Source organism: Triticum urartu, chromosome 3A (genome assembly GCF_056163025.1).
Source record: "Triticum urartu cultivar PI428250 chromosome 3A, HENAU_Tu73, whole genome shotgun sequence".
Classification (NCBI taxonomy): Eukaryota; Viridiplantae; Streptophyta; class Magnoliopsida; order Poales; family Poaceae; genus Triticum; species Triticum urartu.
In genome coordinates this window covers 8,850,164-8,870,298 of record NC_141875.1, presented here as the reverse complement: position 1 = coordinate 8,870,298, position 20,135 = coordinate 8,850,164, and the positions used below count along the sequence as shown (strand labels likewise).

General features: G+C 45.4%; 2 protein-coding genes and 1 non-coding gene across 3 annotated transcripts in view; 1 reads left to right on the top strand and 2 right to left on the bottom strand.

Moving 5' to 3' along the window:
- The window catches only part of LOC147977714 (uncharacterized), a 76,838-nt gene extending 72,585 nt beyond the window's left edge, over positions 1 to 4,253 (bottom strand). Inside the window, exons 1-2 of the mRNA XM_087514511.1 lie at positions 3,674 to 4,253; positions 3,215 to 3,420 (exon numbers count right to left, since the gene is read on the bottom strand). Of these exons, the coding sequence (XP_087370637.1) occupies positions 3,215 to 3,420; positions 3,674 to 4,253 (786 nt within the window). The remainder of the gene's footprint in view (positions 1 to 3,214; positions 3,421 to 3,673) is intronic.
- An 8,546-nt stretch (positions 4,254 to 12,799) lies between these two features.
- Positions 12,800 to 12,873, top strand: TRNAI-UAU (transfer RNA isoleucine (anticodon UAU)). The gene has a single exon. It is a non-coding gene; the product is annotated as a tRNA-Ile (tRNA).
- A 1,962-nt stretch (positions 12,874 to 14,835) lies between these two features.
- Positions 14,836 to 19,261, bottom strand: LOC125547555 (putative glucomannan 4-beta-mannosyltransferase 11). Its single transcript, XM_048711380.2, has 9 exons — positions 18,841 to 19,261; positions 18,606 to 18,704; positions 16,876 to 17,128; positions 16,673 to 16,783; positions 16,376 to 16,512; positions 16,158 to 16,271; positions 15,879 to 16,078; positions 15,553 to 15,801; positions 14,836 to 15,420 (listed from the first exon to the last, which is right to left on the bottom strand). The coding sequence occupies exons 1-9, from the start codon at positions 19,210 to 19,212 to the stop codon at positions 15,255 to 15,257; spliced, it is 1,701 nt and encodes a 566-aa protein (XP_048567337.2). The 5' UTR covers positions 19,213 to 19,261; the 3' UTR covers positions 14,836 to 15,254.
- Positions 19,262 to 20,135: the final 874 nt, after the last annotated feature.

Sequence of the window (20,135 nt, the reverse complement as noted above, 5' to 3'; positions counted from 1 at the left end):
GTGACTATAAAGGTATACTATGGGTATCTCCGAAAGTGTCTATTGGGTTGACACGGATCAAGACTGGGATTTGTCACTCCGTATGACGGAGAGGTATCTCTGGGCCCACTCGGTAATGCATCATCATAATGAGCTCAAAGTGACCAAGTGTCTGGTCACGGGATCATGCATTACGGTACGAGTAAAGTGACTTGCCGGTAACGAGATTGAACGCGGTATTGGGATACCGACGATCGAATCTCGGGCAAGTAACGTACCGATTGACAAAGGGAATTGTATACGAGGTTGCTTGAATCCTCGACATCGTGGTTCATCCGATGAGATCATCGAGGAGCATGTGGGAGCCAACATGGGTATCCAGATCCCGCTGTTGGTTATTGACCGGAGAGCCATCTCGGTCATGTCTACATGTCTCCCGAACCCGTAGGGTCTACACACTTAAGGTTCAGTGACGCTAGGGTTGTAGAGATATGAGTATGCAGTAACCCGAAAGTTGTTCGGGGTCCCGGATGAGATCTCGGACGTCACGAGGAGTTCCGTAATGGTCCGGAGGTGAAGAATTATATATAGGAAGTGCAGTTTCGGCCATCGGGAGAGTTTCGGGGGTCACCGGTATTGTACCGGGAGCACCGGATGGGTCCCGGGGGTCCACCGGGTGGGGCCACCCATCCCGGAGGGCCCCATGGGCTGAAGTGGGGAGGGGAACCAGCCCATAGTGGGCTGGTGTGCCCCCCTTGGCCCACCCCCTGCGCCTAGGGTGGGAAACCCTAGGGTGGGGGGGCGCCCCACTTGCCTTGGGGAGTACTCCACCCCCCTGGCCGCCGCCCCCCTTGGGAGATTCAATCTCCAAAGGCCGGCGCCCCCCCCAAGGGGCCTATATAAAGGGGGGGAGGGAGGGGCAGCCGCACCCTTGAGTCTTGGCGCCTCCCTCTCCCCTGCTACACCTCTCCCTCTCGCTGTAGAACGACGAAGCCCTGCTGCGGTGACCCCTGCATCCACCACCACGCCGTCGTGCTGCTGGATCTTCATCAACCTCTCCTTCCCCCTTGCTGGATCAAGAAGGAGGAGACGTCACGCTGACCGTACGTGTGTTGAATGCGGAGGTGCCGTCCGTTCGGCTCTAGGATCTCCGGTGATTTGGATCACGTCGAGTACGACTCCCTCATCCCCGTTCTTTGAATGCTTCCGCTCGCGATCTACGAAGGTATGTAGATGCATCCGATCACTCGTTGCTAGATGAACTCATAGATGGATCTTGGTGAAACCGTAGGAAAATTTTTGTTTTCTGCAACGTTCCCCAACACATGTACCTTTGGAGACACCTGTAGAGCTCCTTTATAATCACCCAGTTACGTTGTGACGTTTGGTAGCACACAAAGTGTTCCTCCGGCAAACGGGAGTTGCATAATCTCATAGTCATAGGAACATGTATAAGTCATGAAGAAAGCAATAGCAACATACTAAACGATCGGGTGCTAAGCTAATGGAATGGGTCATGTCAATCACATCATTCTCCTAATAATGTGATCCCGTTAATCAAATGACAACACATGTCTATGGTTAGGAAACATAACCATCTTTGATTAATGAGCTAGTCAAGTAGAGGCACACTAGTGACGTTTGGTTTGTCTATGTATTCACACAAGTATTATGTTTCCGGATAATACAATTCTAGCATGAATAATAAACATTTATCATGATATAAGGAAATAAAATAATAACATTATTATTGCCTCTAGGGCATATTTCCTTCACGACTCACATACCACACACGTCCCGTTCGAGGGCCCATTGCGTTTAGCTACGTTATCAGCCGTCGGTAACCTATTGCGGAACAATTGACAAAGGAAAATCTTAATCTTTAGCGGCACCCTAGCCTTCCAAAGGTTCCTAGCAATATCTACAGCGGGACCCTCCGTCAACCTATTGTACTGGGACTTCACCGAGAATTTACGAGACGCCGCCAGGTCCCAAGAGACCACATCCTCATCCGTATTCAAAGTAGTGTGTCCCACTTGCTCCTGAAGCAAGTCCCAACTTGCTATTTCCGCCGCGTTCAGCTGTCTCAGAAAGTGAATTGCAGGTGGCGTCGAGCGTAAAGCGTCTCCCACCAAAATTAGCGGGTCCGCCGCCACCTGGTATAACAGCGGGAACTCCTGCCAAAGCGCCTGTCACCCAACCAACGATCCAACCAGAACCTGGTAGACCTGCCGCTATTCACCTCGAATCTCGCCTCTAGCGAGAAGGCCGGCCTAACTGCCTGGAGCCCATTCCAAAACGGTGAGCCCGATGCCTTGGCAGTGAACACATTCCCGTCCGGGAAGTATTTTGTCCGAAGGAGGTCCGCCCATAGACCGACTTCATTAGAAGCTAATTTCCACCACCATTTGGTAAGCGAGGCCACATTCATAAGTTTGGAATTAGTAATCCCTAACCCACCATAATTCTTAGGACGGCACACCGCTGCCCATTTCAACATATGGTATTTCTTTTTAAGCCCCGCTCCCTCCCAAAACAATTTGGATCGCGGGGTATCAAACTTCCCATGCACCCCATCTGCCAACAAGAACATGCCCATCGTAAACAGAGGGAGGGAGGACAAACTAGAGTTGATGAGAATCAATCTAGCCGCAGAAGACATAAAACGTCCCCGCCACGGACTAACCCTATTGGCGACTTTACCATACAACGGTTCCCATTCGGAGATGGCAAGCCTTTTATGCGAGATTGGGAGCCCCAGGTACTTAATTGGAAAACTCGCTAGTTTACAATTAAGAAGGTTAGCTATCTTGGCCCGATCGTGTTGGTCCATTCCCATTATAAAAACCTCACTTTTGAGGAAATTAATCTTGAGCCCCGACAGCATTTCAAAGGCGAGGAGGAGCAACTTGATAGTTGCAATGCTGTGTTCATCGGGTTGAAACAACAACATCGTATCATCCGCGTATTGCAGATGCGTCACCCCCCCTGGAATGAGGTGTGGCACTAAGCCTTTCACATGACCTGCCCCTCGAGCCCTTGCCACCATCGCAGCAAGCGCGTCGGCCACGAAATTAAATATCAAAGGGGAGCTAGGGTCTCCCTGCGGGAGTCCCCTTTTGTTTCGAAAGAATTTGCCCATCTCCCCATTGATCGACACCGCTGTTTGCCCACAACTAATCAGGTGCATAATCCTATGAACAAAGCCTGCATCAAAACCCTTTTTGAGCAGCACCTCCCGCACGAACTCCCAGTTCATGCGGTCGTAGGCTTTCTCGAAATCTAGCTTGAGCAGAACCCCTTGCTCTTTTGTTCGTTTTAGCTCATGCACGATCTCCGTGAGTGCAATTGGTCCCTCCAATATGTTGCGCCCTTTGATGAACCCGGTCTGACACCTACTAATCACCCGTTGAGCAATAGGTGTCAGCCGGACGGTGTAGGCTTTGGCACACAGCTTAAAAGGAACATTAATTAGCGTGATAGGCCTAAATAACTTGATGCAATCCGCGCCCTTAACTTTGGGGATGAGACTAATCACCCCAAAGTTTAAACGGGCCAGATCCACTTGGTCCAGCGCAAAGCCATTGACGATTGCGTGAAACACATGTTTCAGGCTCGGCCAATTTTTTTTGAAAAACTCAAGGCCACCCATCAGGACCCGGGGCCGTGCGCGCTTTCATGGAGGCAAGCGCACGGTCAATCTCCTCCGGGAGAAAAGACAGGACTAGTCCTGCATTTTCTTCCTGAGAGACCCGCTCGGGAGGCTCCCACAAATCCTCCCGAAGACAGAGCCGCTTCTCCTCGGCCGTCCCTAACAGCCCTATGAAGAAGTCATAAATGTGCTTACTGAATTCCGCCTGGGTGACCAAGACCCCATCCCCATGATTAAGGTGAAGGATAGCACATTTACGCTTTCTTCCATTGGCGTACACATGAAAGTAACCTGTATTTGCGTCGCCTTTGGTCACCCACTTGATGCCGCCCCTACGGTGCCAATACTCCTCTTCGGCTCTCAGGATGGAGAGCACTTGGTCTTCCAGCGCGTATCTCTGCGCCCACTCCTGCTCAGAGAAGGATCGCACGTCCGCCTCCGCGTCAAGCGTCGTGATTTGATCCATCGGCTTGGCGCATTCCTTTTTGGATTCGCTACCAAAATTGGCTCCCCAGCCCCTGAGGAACGCACGAAGCCTAGCCGCGGCTATAGACCAAATCTCGGCCAGGCCCCTTTGGGGGCCCATATGAGACATAATAGAATCCCACATCTCGCGCACCATGCTCTCGAAGCCCTCTGCTTCAAACCATGCTGTTTCGAAAAAGAATCTACTACGACGACGAATCTGCTCCTCCCCTGAGGAAAAGATCAGCGGGATGTGGTCAGATCCGATCCTAGTCTCTGCCACTAACGAGCACATCGGGAAAAGCGCTTCCCACTCCGGGGTAAAGTGCCTCCACGTGGCACGAGCCAGGCCCGGGTGCTGGTAGACCATTAGTACCGGTTGGTGTTACCAACCGGTACTAAATGTTTGGGGGTGTTTTGGTTTTATTTTTAATTTTTCCATTAATTTTGTGTTTTTCATTTAATTCTTTTTTGTTTGCTGGTATTTTACAATACTACATATTGTACACGTTATGCACATATATAAATAGATTTCCTCGTAGAACCGCATATATATACAAATATATATCATCGAATGTCTCACAACCACCATCATTAATTATTCACACATACACATGTGTATATATATATATATACAATTTCTCCTACATGTTGCCTTGGTGCCTTCGGAGCACGATGATAAGTGGTTCATGGGGGCGGTAGCGGGTAATAGTATTCTCTTTTGGGATCTATGACCTGGTCGAGCAAAAATCCCGCCATTTCCTCTTGAAGTGCTAGTATGCGCTCCGTTGGTAGGAGCTGCTCCCGCACCTCTCTGAACTGTTAAGAAGGAGATCAATATGCATTTGTATTAGTTGTGTGACTAGATATCGATAATGGTGTAAAAATTTGTGAATAGTGTTCTGACAAACGTACCGAGTCCTGTCTTTGAGATCTGCTCCTTTTGGACGCCATCATGCGAATGTTCTCGCAAACGTATATTCGACGAGAAGCCAGACGGTACCTTAATACTGAGCAGGCATTCAAAGAAGATTTCCTTCTCTTCTTTGGTAAGAGCGTAGCTGGCATGACCTGATGTATGCCGTCTTTTTCGTGCATACGTTGTCGGTCCTCCCGTGCCTCAGGTGTATCTTTTGTCTTCCTATACACGCCCAAGAAGCCAAGCAGGGTCACACAAAGATTCTTCGTCACGTGCATCACATCGATTGCGAAGCGGACCTCTAGGTCTTTCCAATAGGGCAGGTCCCAAAATATAGATTTCTTCTTCCACATGGGTGCGCGTCCGTCAGCGTCATTCGGAACAGGTTGTCCGCCAGGACCCTTTACAAAGACTACCTTCAAATCCTTAACCATATCATGTACATCAGCACCAGTACAGTGGCGAGGGTTCGTCCAGTGATCCGGCTCACCTTTGAAATGCTTGCCTTTCTTTCTTACAGGATGCCTGCTCGGAAGAAATCGACGATGTCCCAGGTACACATTCTTCCTACAATTGTCCAAATATATACTGTCGATATCATCCAAACAGTGCGTGCATGCACGGTATCCCTTGTTTGTTTGTTCTGAAAGGTTACTGAGAGCAGGCTAATCATTGATGGTCAAAAACAGCAACGTCTTTAGATCAAATTCTTCCCCCATGTGCTCATCCCACGCACGTACACCTGTTCCATTCCACAGTTGTAAGAGTTCTTCAACTAATGGCCTTAGGTACACATCAATGTCGTTGCCGGGTTGCTTAGGGCCTTGGATGAGCACTGGCATCATAATGAACTTCCGCTTCATGCACAACCAAGGAGGAAGGTTATATAAACATAGAGAGGTGCTATGGTTGCTGCTCTGCTCCCCCAAAAGGATTAGTGCCATCTGCGCTTAGACCAAACCATACGTTCCTTGCGTCATCTGCAAACTCCTTCCTGTACTTTCTCTCGATTTTTCTCCACTGTGACCCGTCAGCGGGTACTCTCAACTTTCCGTCTTTCTTACGGTCTTCTCTGTGCCATCGCATCGCCTTGGCATGCTCTTTGTTTTGGAACAAATGTTTCAACCGTGGTATTATAGGAGCATACCACATCACCTTGGCAGGAATCTTCTTCCTGGGGCGCTCGCCCTCGACATCACCAGGGTCATCGCGGCTGATCTTATAGCGCAATGCACCACATACCGGGCAAGCATTCAAATCCTCGTACTCACCGCGGTAGAGGATGCAGTCATTAGGGCATGCATGTATCTTCTGCACCTCTAACCCTAGAGGGAAGACAACCTTCTTTGCTTCGTACGTACTCTCGGGCAATTCGTTGTCCTTTGGAAGCATATTCTTTATCATTACCAGCAACTTTCCAAATCCCTTGTCAGAGACACCATTCTCTGCCTTCCATTGCAGCAATTCCAGTGTGGTGCCCAACTTTTTCTTGTCAGCTTCGTAATTCGGGTACAACAATTTCTTGTGATCCTCTAACATGCGCTGCAACTTCTTCTTCTTCTCCAAATCACTTGCGCAGTTTCTCTTTGCACCGGCAATGGCCCGACCTAGATCATCAGCGGGCTCATCTGATGCCTCTTCTTCAGCTTCTTCCCGTATTGCCGGCTCAGCTTCTTCCCCCATTGTTGTATCATCATATTCGAGGAACCCATGGCTAGGATAGTTGTCGTCGTCCTCTTCTTCTTCATTGTCTTCCATCATAACCCCTCTTTCTCCTTGCTTGGTCCAAACATTATAGTGGGGCATGAAACCGGACTTAAACAGGTGGACGTGAATGGTTCTTGACGTAGAGTAATTGTGATCATTCTTACAGACAGCACATGGACAAGGCATAAAACCATCTGCCCGCTTGTTTGCCTCAGCCGCAAGCAGAAAAGTTTGTACGCCATTAATCAACTCGGGAGAGCATCGGTCATCGTACATCCATTGTCGGCTCATCTTCATTACACAACACCGAAAAGACCAAATTAATACAAGTTCATACATAAAGTTCATACAACACTTAAATGCAACAAAAAAATAACTCTCTAACTAAAGCAGTTAAATGCAACAACAAATGCGATCAAGATAGCAACTAAGGTAACAATTGATCCAACAGCATAATGATACCAAGCCTCACTATCAATGGCATATTTTCTAATCTTTCTAATCTTCAAGCGAATTTTCTCCATCTTGATCTTGTGATCATCGACGACATCGGCAACATGCAACTCCAATTCCATCTTCTCCCCCTCAATTCTTTTCAATTTTTCTTTCAAATATTCGTTTTCTTTTTCAACTAAATTTAACCTCTCGACAATAGGGTCGGTTTGAATTTCCGGTTCACAAACCTCCTAGATAAAAATATCTATGTCAACTTGATGGGCATAATTTGTCATAAACACGAAATGCAACTAGTAGTTTTAAAAGAGAATATACCACATCCGAATCATAACAAGGACGAGGGCCGACGGGGACGGATATCAAAACCATGGCACTATGTATAACAAACAACGTACTGGTAAGATAATTATACAAGTAACTATATATCCAAATCACACAAACATCAATTTGGTAATGTAAAACATTCATGAAGAAGAGGCTCACCACAAGGTGGTGCCGGCGACGGGACGGTGCGGGCGATCGACGGTGGTTACGACGGAGATTTAGAAGGCACTAAGTAAACCACACCTACATATGCAAACTAAGTGTTATTTTTACCTCAAATTGCATATAAATCAAATACTAGCACATATATTTCCTCCCAAATTACTAAACTCATAAATTAATCACTATACAAAGCATTGCAAGAGCTAATCTAGCAATGAGAGATGAAAGAACAAACTTGCTAACCTTTGTGATCATTTGAATGGATGGGGGCCTTCAAATCTTGACAAATTTTGGGCAAAATGTGTGATGAGATCGAGAGGAAGAGGGGAAGAACAGAGAGGATAGGGGAAAGGGGAAGAACATAGCGAGCTTGGGTGGATGAAGGGTTTATGTAGGACGACCTTTAGCACCGGTTCATGATACAAACCGGTACAAAAGGTGCTGGAGGGGCCCCAGACTGACAACACCCTGCCACCACTCACTTTAGTACCGGTCCATGGCACGAACCGGTACTAATGAGAGCGGCCGGCTAGCCGTTGGAACCGGCACTAATACACAAATAAGTGCCGGCTCAAAATCAAACCGGCACTAATGTGCTTGACATTTGACCCTTTTTCTACTAGTGGGGGTATTTTGCGGATTTGTTTACGTTGCAAGTACAAGTGTTGAATGTTAATTTTCTATCTAAAGTCCACCACCGAGTGTCCAATGCGATGAATGACGCCCTCATGGCCCAACATTCAGAAGATGAAGTAATAAAATAGTTGTTTGCAATTAGAGATTTCAAAGCTCCAGGCCTGATGGGTTGCACGCTCTTTTCTATAAAAGATTCTGGCCGATGCTTGGTGATGATCTTATCCAAGAGGTTTTGGAGAGGATATATACCACGGTGGTGCCACAAGGTTGGAACGATAGCACTATCATTTTGATTCCCAAAGTAAACTCCCCTGAGCGGGTAACCCAGCTTAGACTCAAGAGTTATCTTCAAGATGCTTTCCACAAGACTTAAGGTTGTACTTACAATGATTATTAGCCCTACCTAGAGTGCCTTTGTCCCAAAGTGTTTGATTACATATAATGTTCTAGTTGTGTACGAGAACCTTCATGCTAGTATTAGGCCCAGACTATCAACGCTCTTCATCAATTGGATAGGTGTAGCGACAGTTGTTGCTTAGACGGTGGCTTTAGTCTTGCTGTTGTATGACTTTGTAAGATCTTGTGAGAATAATTAATAAAGTGGCCGTATGCATCGCCCAGATGCAGAGGCCTTGGGCCATCCTCCTTTTCTAAAAAGAAGAAGAAGAAGAAGAAGAAGAAGGTAAAGACGGGATTTTATCTAGACTAGTCAATGTGTACGTGCAATGCATGTTAATTTAAAAGTATATTGAGTGCATGCGGATATTAAGTATGATATTATTTACGTGTTATTATGTGATTAGCACTATATTTGACATGAAATTAACTGCACGCTAAACGTGTTTTTTTAACATCAGTACAGACGCAAGAACTCATACATACGTGCATACACTCATCCCTATGAACGCAAACACGCACACCCTACCCCTATGAGCACCTCCAAGAGACTAAGCCGGCATGTCATCTTGAAATTTACGAAGTCACCGTAGGCGCCTCGTCGTCGACGGGAACGTCTCCTCCCACGGAAAGCACATCGCCGGAAATCCTGAAATAAATTCAAGAATAATGCGAGCACCAGGACTTGAACCCTGGTGGGCTGGGGATACCACTGTCCCTCTAACCATCCAACCACAGTTTGGTTCGCGCACGCTAAACGTGCTGAGCGCTCGACATTAAAGCAGTCTAGGTCGTTGAATTGACATGATTTGATGGCTGGGATTAATTGGATCTGTCCCTTTGGGTCTTTTTATATTGGTGTAGATGTAGATATAGATAATCAACATGCATGGCACTTGTGAACATGATGTCTACTACACAACCTTCTTCTTGTAGACATTGTTGGGCCTCCAAGTGCAGAGGTTTGTATGACAGTAGCAAATTTCTCTCAAGTGGATGACCTAAGGTTTATCAATCTGTGTCACAAAAAGCCCTAGAGTTCGTACTAGAATAACACCTTAAGACACAAATCATCCAAAACCCTAATGTCATCTAGATACTCCAATGTCACCTCAAATATCCGTGGGTATGATTATACGATATGCATCACACAATCTCAGATTCATCTATTCAATCCAACACAAAGTACTTCAAAGAGTGCCCCAAAGTTTCTACCGGAGAATCAAGATGAAAACGTGTGCCAACCCCTATGCATAGGTTCATGGGCGGAACACACAAGTTGATCACCAAAACATACATCAAATGAATCACGTGATATCCCATTGTCACCACAGATACGCACGGCAAGACATACATCAAGTGTTCTCAAATCAAAGACTCAATCCGATAAGATTACTTCAAAGGAAAAACTCAATCCATTATAAGAGAGTAGAGGGGGAGAAGCAACATAAGATCCAACTATAATAGCAAAGCTCGCGATACATCGAGATCGTGCCAAATCAAGAACACGAGAGAGAGAGATATCAAACACATAGCTACTGGTACATACCCTCAGCCCCGAGGGTGAACTACTCCCTCCTCGTTATGGAGAGCGCCGGGATGATGAAGATGGCCACCGATGAGGGTTCCCCCCTCCGGCAGGGTGCCGGAACAGGGTCCCGATCGACTTTTGGTGGCTATAGAGGCTTGCGGCGGCAGAACTCCAGATCTATTCTCGTCTCTGAAAGTTTTAGGGTACGTGGGTATATATGGGTGAAAGAAGTAGGTCGGTGGACCTTCGGGGGGCCCACAAGGCAGGGGGCGCGCCCAAGGGGGGTGGGCGCGCCCCCCACCCTCGTGGCCACCTCCCTTCTTTTCTGACGTGCACTCCAAGCTTTTCCGGTAGCTTTCCTTCCAAAAATAACTTCTCCAGTTGATTTCATTCCGTTTTGACTCCGTTTGATATTCCTTTTCTTCGAAACACTGAAATAGGCAAAAAAACAGCAATTCTGGGCTGGGCCTCCGGTTAATAGGTTAGTCCCAAAAATAATATAAAAATGGATAATAAAGCCCAATATTGTCTAAAACAGTAGATAATATAGCATGGAGCAATCAAAAATTATAGATACGTTGGAGACGTATCAGAACACTATTACATATACCTTGTCAACAAATAGATGTGGAAGATGCGTCCAGATAACCCACGACCGACTACTAGCCGCATCAAGGTTCTGTTGTCTAACCAAGACCCTTCCGACTCATGGGTTACCTTAGTTATTAAGTATATATATTGTACTAATGCATTGGGTGTTTAATGATGCACCGTATGTACCCCCATAAACTCGATTCTAGCTAATGTACTAGGCATAGTCTTCCACTCCTCTCTTCCAGTTTTGTTTGTTTCGATCTTCTGCATCTCGGGTGTACCTGCGAGCCCTAGGATCGAGTAGAGACAAGAGACCAAACAGTTGCACAAACATAGTAATAACATTCTCTTAAAGTAAGCAACAATCCCTTTATTTACGTACATGGGGCTGCAAGGCTACACTGCTGCCCTTAGCCCAAAGGGGCTACTCACACATCGCGAATAGATCAAAAACAAAAGACATTGTAGACGAAGATATCTTAAGATGAATGATTAAAGTCTTACAATGCCTCTAATTGTGATTTACTCTCGATTACAAGTAATATGACTAATGGAGATGGAGGTAATGGTGGTGGGGATGATGATGGCTATAGAGATGGCGGCAACTGTACATGGGAATGGTGCCAGTAGCTGATAGGGTGAACTTGGCAAAACTCCGGAACTCTTCTTTCCAAAGGATTTTCTTCTCCTTATATAGTGTAGACGGACGAAATTGGGTTTCAGGGTGTCTCTGATGCGAATCATCCCTTCCCTTCACGGAAGTTGTCAAATACAACGTCTCGGTGGTGGCGCCACATGGTCGCATGCCCTTTTCTCCTCTGGAGACAGCTGCACCCGTGTCCAATTGATTGGCATTGATGCCCATATCTGCAAGAACACAAATAAACAAGGAGATTTGTAATTATATTATTTATTAGTCATTAGTAGACAAATCGAAGTGATATCTCATAATTGGTTGTGAAAATCCGGTTTAAAATGTGTAAAAATGAAGGGAAAATCCCATTCATCAACAGCCGGTCATGGCGTTGACTATGATGATTTGCGGTGGAGGCTTCCCATTCCCTGATTAATAGTAATGGTGGATCTTCCTGGTTCCCATTTTGCAGCGACTACGACGATGACGACGCATCTTCCTGGCCACTGAATGGAATTGATTTGTAGACTTATGTGGTCCCATGCGCGTCGGCAACTTTTCTCTCGACGATGTGAACCTAAGCTACTACCCGCCCCTACGAGTTGCAAGGGTTTTGGCCTTTGTGTTGTAACTCCCTCCATTCCGAATTACTCGTCGCAGAAATGAATGTATCTACGACGAGTAATTTGAAATGTAGGGAGTATTTTGCAAGCACCTTGTTGGTCCAAGTCAAGCACTCCAACCCTACGCCAAATGGGGCGGTGCCAATTACCAAATCGTATCCCCATTTTGCAGCGACTATGACGACGACACATCTTACTGGTCACTAAAAGTAAGTGATCTGTGCACTTATATGGTCACACACGCGTCGGCAATTTTTTTTCTCGGCGACGTGAACCTAAGCTGCTAACCGCCCCTACGAGCTACTCCCTTCGTTCGGAATTACTTGTCGCAGAAATGGATGTATCTAGACGTATTCTAGATACATCCATTTCTGCGACAAGTAATTCCGAACGGAGGGAGTACAAGAGTTTCGACCTTCATATTGTATTTTGTTGGTAACATGATTTGGTAATTGGCACCCCCTCTTCGGTGCGGGGGTTGGAGTGCTTGACTTGGACCAACAAGGGGGAATATGTATACAAGCAGTTTTCCTGCTCAATTTCATGTACAGATAAGTAACAAGCAGTTTTTCAGGTCAATTTCATGTACAGATAAGTAACAATATAAAGGTGCTTGCGATTACAGATCTGGTATTATGTATACAAAGCAGTTTTCCCGGTCAACTTCATGTACAGATAAGTAACGATATAAAAAGGGGGAATCAATTTTCCTAAGCGCTCAGCTCCCGTAGCTCAGTTGGTTAGAGCCTTGGTCTTATGAGCCGAAGGTCGCGGGTTCGAGCCCCGCCGGGAGCAAAAAAAAAAACCCTACTGTCATGACGAGTACCTTTGGTTACAACTAATATTATTTGAACTACTACGTATTTGCATGGTGGTGCAAACACTTTAAACAAACCTAATGGTATAGTAATTTGTTGAAGTATCCAGTGAAAATCTATAAACTTCCTGCAATTGCCATCAGATCGAGAATGTAAGGTACAGATGAAAAGTGGGAATCTAACCAGCCACTTAAACATAGTCTTTTAGTTAACCGCGTACCCTCACATGCTACCTTGGTTATGATTCAAAAACATTGATAGATTTAGGGTTTATATTTTATGGTCGGGGCGTGTGCAATGATCTAGTGGGGCAGATCATGGCTTCATGGACCTAGTCTTTTGCTTAGGGATTTGTTCTAGATAATTATGTATTAAATTCAAAATTTGAATGATCAAATGTGATACATGAAGAGGTTTTCGATTAATAGAGCAAGCAGTGAAAATGCTAATTGAACTAAAAAAATGTGAATGATGTGCAACAGAACCGAAACTATGTTTTTATGGTAATTAATTTGGATTACTATACTTTTGCTGGCAACATGAAGTTTGGTTCTATGCATGGCTTGGTTCCATGACTTTTGTTGTGCTCACAACTTTATTATGGTATATGAAGCTGAATACTGACATATTATATATTAGTTCATACATTTGTATGATTACTATGTTTATATTTTTCACTTCATTATTAATTGGATTGTGGTTCGGAAATTCAAGGCTATTTCATATGTTGTGCAAACTTTGACAAATGTTCTCGGTGCTTGCAAATTTTCATCCTCAAATAACATTCGTGGAAGTCATAGTAAAAAAAAGAAAGAAAAACAACACTCCAAAATGTTTTCGAAAATAGCATGTTTTGGTGTATTGATTTTGTTTCCTTACCACGACTTCCACGAATGTTATTTCAGAATGAAAAATTGCAAGCACTGAGAACATTTGTCAAAGTTTGCACCAAAAAAATTCAAAATTTTGTGTTTTTTAAACTATTTTTTTACTGTTTGTTAGGGAGCATATGAGCTCGGGACTAGATACTCCACGTCCATTCAAACACTCTATTCCGATTTCAAGATTAGGCACTTAGCCTCAAGTTTGCCCAACCTTCACAAAAGTTCTGACTATGCCACTGGCACCGTGGAAGGGTGTCACACTACCAAGATAAACGCAAAAAAAAATCTTACACCTACGGTGAACCTATGTAAGTTTTACAAATCTTTACAAATTAAAATCAAATCACCACCGGAACACCGTAGATGTCGAGTTTCCAAGGTTCCCCGAGTTCCTTTTATCGGGAGCTCGGCAGTGTAAGGTGGCTGCCGAGTTTACAGGGAATTGAACTCTGTAGTGCCACAAAACTCGCAAATATCACTGTGTGCCCGGTGCCCGTAAAAAGGGACTTGACGACAAGGAGAAACTCGACGATGTCGCACATTGGCCAAGTTTTGCATGTTAGAAACTGGGCAGTGCCCTAACAGGTGGGCCCCACCAATGACTAGGCGACGGAGATGTGACGACGGTCTATGTTTACTGGGTTTGCGCTAACAAAAAGACAACAATGTTTTTTCCTTTTTATTTTTTACTACAGAATTTCAGGGGTCACGTCAATGCCGAGCTCCCGTGGAGAAAAACTCGGCAAAGATCTGGCAGGTGGGCCCACGGGAAACGGGGCAATGGCTATTGGACGGTTGGGATTCCTATGCCGAGTTCTGAACTCAGCAAAGCACTGAGCTTTCGTCTACCCCACACATATAAGCATGGGCACACATCTCCCTCCTCCGCCTCACGTCGAAAAAGTTATACCACAAATATTCCTTCACTTGCTAAGCTACATGTCTGAATTTGACTGCATCCCAACATTTGTCTGAATTTTTGTTACTGCATTCTAAGGTCTGTCCGAATTCAACATAGTTATAAATGGTATTGAGCAAATGTACATTTACATGTTTTGGCCGACTACACAACACAACCGCACAAAGTGCTGATCATCCTCTATTCTGAATAAGCTACATCAGTAAGTACATTGGCACATAATTTTTTAGAGAATCTAATGTAAGTAATTGACAGAGCATGTTATTTCATTTACAACTTCCGTTATTCCTCCAGGTGTTGAATGCATCTTTCTGTCATGATGCTTCAGTATTGCTCATCGCCCGTGGTAGCATGTTATTATCAGATGAGCTACCATGCAATTTTGATAGCCTTCTTGGCAGCAAAGAATTAAAGGTTGGATCAGATCTGACCAGGGCAGAGTATAAATTCTTTGTATATCGTTATGTTCTGAGATCGATATGTGCAGGAGAGGGGCTTTACTAGCACACGGTTTGTCCTAACCATGCGTATCAGCTCCATATATGGCATGGTAGCTTATTCGGTGCTGGGAGGGCATGTGCCGATGTACTCAAAACCGACGACGAGGAATGCTAGGCCTTGAATGAAGAGATAGATGTAGTACCCTTTGTTTGCGTAAAGCACGTCGTAGCAACCACATATAATTATGCAGGTTCCAACAAAAATCTCTGAGCAGTTGTACCTGATAAAAGAACACACAAATCAGGCATTATTTGACAAAACTAGAAAACTTTCAAATCGGTAGTTTATATACAGTAAACCAAAGTAGTATATATCAGAATGCATTAGCGTCGAGACAATAGACTTTGCTTACTTGTCCCATAATCGTGTTCGCCTCTTCTCAAGCTTTGGTACTAGGGGCGTCGTTAGGTCGACATCTATCACTTGCACATCATCTAATCCTTCCATGGCAGGCTCTGTCTTGTTGGCATCTCCCAATTTCTCAGTGACCACCCACTCATTGACTCGTCTAGCGTCGAGAAGACCAGTTATTGTGGCCTTTATCCGGTGCAACGACATCACATTCTCAAAGAGGACCCAGAGGATCACCAGATGAAATGAACTGAAAGAGTGGCTTTCTGGTGTTAACTTAATGTAATAAACATTACAGCTGTCGTTCGATCTTAAGGTGTGTGTTACCTTGGTGATCCAAGAGCCTTGCAGAGGGTGATAACAGTTGGAACGTAGACCACGCCCCAGAGAGGTATCTGAATCTCAGGGAAGAAAACGGACACCGGGATCGCAAAGCAATAGTAGATGAATGTCACTGTATGAGCAGTGATCTTCCCAACAAAGAAGAAGTCATACAACAGGTGGAGTTTGCTCCAAAACGACACTTTCTGCACAGAGTAAATTAAATTTCAGGCAACAAGATGTTGTGTGTGGTGATGCATCCTTACATATCAAATAAATACAGACCTTGTTATGTAGAATCTCTACCAACATTTTCTTGAACAGGTTTGCTGGTCCACATGACCACCTGTGCTGTTGAAATCGGTATGCCTTGAATGTGCTTGGGAGCTCACTCTTGACCTAACCGTGCACAGGTCCAAGCATCCTTAGGTTTGTGTCTGGATGGGTTTGATTATTTCTGACAGAAAAGCAACTAAATAAAAGAGCATTATTTTTTGGCTTACTTTGACGGCGCCAACATACACGAACTTCAAGCCCAGCAGCGCCGTGCGAACAGCCAGGTCCATGTCCTCCACCGTCGTCCGTTCCTTCCACCCCCCGGCATCATTGATCGCCGAGATCCTCCAAACACCGGCTGTCCCTGGAAGATGCAAATATCCCAAACAAATCACTCACTCAACATGCTCATTTCGATACTTGAGCTATATATATAAGATATGGTTGTGTGCATGACAATGATGCAGAGGCCTGGGTTTAACCTTTCTTTTAAAGGGGTCTATGACGAAACCGAGTTTACATACCATTGAAGCCAAAAAACGAGTACACTATGGATCCAGCCTCTTGTTCAAACTTGAAATGGTAGTCCAGTGACATCTCCTGGAATCTTGTCAACAAACACTCATCTGAATTAACTGCACAACAAAGAGTACAAAATAAGCTTTAGATCTTGCTTATAAAGTCATAAGCAGTAGTATTAGAACATAGTGCACGAGGGTTGGCTAACCGAATTTCCAACGAGCCTGGACAAGGGCGATGTCGGGGTTGTGCACGAGGAATGGGATGGTCCGCAGGAGGAAATCGGACTCGGGCTGGAAGTCGGCGTCGAACATGGCGATGAACTCGCACTCCCGCACGTAGTCGCGCATCAACCCTTCCTTGAGCGCGCCGGCCTTGTACCCCTTGCGGTTCTGTCTGACCTCGTACCTGATGTTCACGCCCTTGCTCTTCCATCTCTGGCACTCGATCTTCACCAAGTCCTGATAAAAATGAAACAGAAAGTACGATTGGTTTTTATCTTGAAAAATTGTGCTGTTGGGTAATCTATTGTCCAAAACTCCACAGCAGAAACATGGAGCATGCCTTTCGAAACTGCATCTACCACTAACAATTTGTCTCAAATAATAGCATCTTCTTTGTAAAAAACCAAGGGTGTAACTAGCTCCCGGAATTAACCAAGTCTCATTTATCTCCTATACCATTTGAATTTACATATGAAGATCTTAAGAATTGTTTTTGACTAATTTACATCATAAACCGGACTAGTCTTGATGATGGAACTAACCCTGTGAACGTCAGCATCAAGAGTGTAGTGCTTGTGATTAATTTATTCGGGAACGAGTCATCCAACATAGTAAATGTTTTAAATAGCGGGCTATGGTATGTAGCGGCAGCCCTTAAAAACAGCTATAGCGAGGCTATAGCGGGCTATAGCGAGACTATAGCGGCAAATTGTACATGAAATCAAATAGCGGCAACATGCTCAAACAGCTATAGCCGACTATTTAAAACTATGAGTACTACCCTTTTCTTTCAAAATAATTGAAGTTCTAGATTTGTCCTAAATCAAACATGCTTAACTTTTACCAAATCTATAGAAAAATGTGCAAAGATGTAGTACAACAGCAAATTGTGCATCATAGGAAAATAAATTTCATAAAGAATCAGATGAGATTAATTTGATGCTCTAGGGGTTAATAATTTTTTCTATCAACTTAATAGTCAAACTTAAACAAGCTTGAATTTCGATAAATCCAGAAGTTGAATTATTTTCTATCTAAAAAAAAGAAGTTGAATTATTTTAGAACGGAGGTAGCACTATTCGAAAATATTGGAATGTGGCACCCCGAACTTGATAAAGTGTTTTTCTTTCTTTTTTGCTTTTTTGTGAGGCTCGGAAAGATGAGTGAAGCGTTGACTATGAGGCCGATCAAGGTAGATCCAGCCACCTAACCCAGTGTCACGTCTCCTCACGTTCCTTCTTGGTCACATGAACGCCAGGTATTCTGATTAGTTATAATATGCCAAAGAATTTGGGAACATGCTCTGGCGACGCCAAGGTATTCTCATGGATCCCAGATTGATTGTGTGCACTGCACATGCATGTTGTTGGCCTACGATCGATTTCTATATATGTGCAGGACTTCATCTCCACTTATCACGGCCGGCAAGAAACTAGTAGTCCACACTTTTGGGAAATTGGAAATTGTGCATGTACGACGAAGTAACCCAAGGATTATGGCTTTTGCAGCGGGCTACCTCCTTCGTTTCTAAATATTTCCTCCGTTTTCAATATAAGACCTTTAAGAGATTTCCAAATATGAGACCTTTAACTGATGTGTATAGATATTTTTTAAAGTGTAGATTCACTCATTTTGCTTTGTATATAATACTAGTTTGTATTGAAATCTCTATTAAAAAACCTATATTTAGAAAGTAAGGGAATTGATTACGTACCTTTACAACGGGGTCGGTGGAGTCGTCAAGCACCTGGATCACCATGCGATCCGACGGCCACTCCAGCGCACATGCTGCTCCGATCGACACCTTGTACACCTTCATTCCATCCATTCAATCCAATCCAAACAAACGATAGAACAAATTGATCAGCAAACAAAACCACCACAGCACCAGCTTGCCGCCGGTCAAAATCGATCAGCATTCTCCTATTGAGCACCAGGGAGGAGGTCACCTCGCGCTCGTTGTACATGGGGATCTGCACCAGCACCACGGGGAACGCCGCGCTGCCGACAACCACAATGCCGTCCTCCTCGTCATCGCCGCCAGTTTTGCATGCTGATGCGGCGATCGGCCGCCACTGGTACCGGCTCTCGGGCCTGTGCCCGAAGGCCTTGGCGGCGTAGCACACGACGGCGACGAAGAGCTTCTCGAGCAGGATCATCACGGTCATGGCCAGCGACAGGAGAACCAGCAGCCGTACGGCCGGCACCACCAGGAACGCCCGCGCTTGCTCGCCGGCCCACGCGCATTGCGCGGCCACGGCCGGCCAGTCCACCCGCACCGGCACCTCCACCCACAGCCACGCTGTCGCCGCCATGGCCATGACCTCCTCGCCGGCGCCGGATCGTCTAGCTAGGAGGACTGGGTGCAGATGCTAGCACGACTGGGCTAGAGACTAGGAAGGTAGATCGAATAGTGCAGGCTTATATATATATAGATAGTTTAGATGGATGGAGGATGCATGCACATGGAATATGTACGTGATGCGTTTTTCTGGTCATCTGGTGGTTGGCGACATGCATGGGAATGTTGCCACGAGGCCATGTAGTCGGGTGACCTGTCTGTCACCTGTGAGTGTGGAAGTAGTAGGAGCACCACTCCCCAATCCGCATACAGGCCAAGTAGTGGTCATCTATTATATATTGGTGTAGAACTGTGATAGATAGATCATATAGATAAAGTAAAATGGGTGAGTGACATGCATGGTAACGTACCCCTCCTCGACGTGCTGTGCGGCGACGATCCCCTCAAAGACAGATCGGCTGGCCATGTGATCTGTGATGTGGGGGTGAGTAAGATGGAGAGATGTCGGGTGCAGGGCGGGCTGTAGGAGAAGGTGACCACGAGGAGATGCAGGGTGGCCTCGCCGGAAGAGGGCGGGATGGCCGAGTGGTGGCATACCCAGTCGAGGCGATGCTGCCGGGGAAGAGAATCTTACCGCCAGCCACCAGTCTCGCTGCATTTGGCCTCTCAAGGTACTCGCATCCTCCAGCGGTCCAGTCGCTTCTAATTTTATTTGGCCTCTTATAAGGTACTCATATCCTCCAGTGGTTCAGTCCCTCCTGATTTTATTTGGCCTCTCAAGGTACTCACATCCTCCAACGGTCCAGTCCCTTCTGATTTTATTTGGCCTCTCAAGGTACTCACATCCTCGGTTCTCAAAAAAAAAAAAAAAAAAGGTACTCACATCCTCCAGCGGTCCAGTCCCTCCTGATTTATTTGGCCTCTCAAGGTACGCACATCCTT

Coding starts and splice junctions, on each gene's coding strand:
- LOC125547555 (XM_048711380.2), bottom strand. CDS start 19,212: ATGGCCATGGCGGCGACAGCGTGGCTGTGGGTGGAGGTGCCGGTGCGG. Junction 15,802..15,878: donor AAGGCTCTTGGATCACCAAG/GTAACACACACC, acceptor CCACTCTTTCAG/TTCATTTCATCTGGTGATCC. Junction 15,421..15,552: donor CGAACACGATTATGGGACAA/GTAAGCAAAGTC, acceptor TTCTTTTATCAG/GTACAACTGCTCAGAGATTT.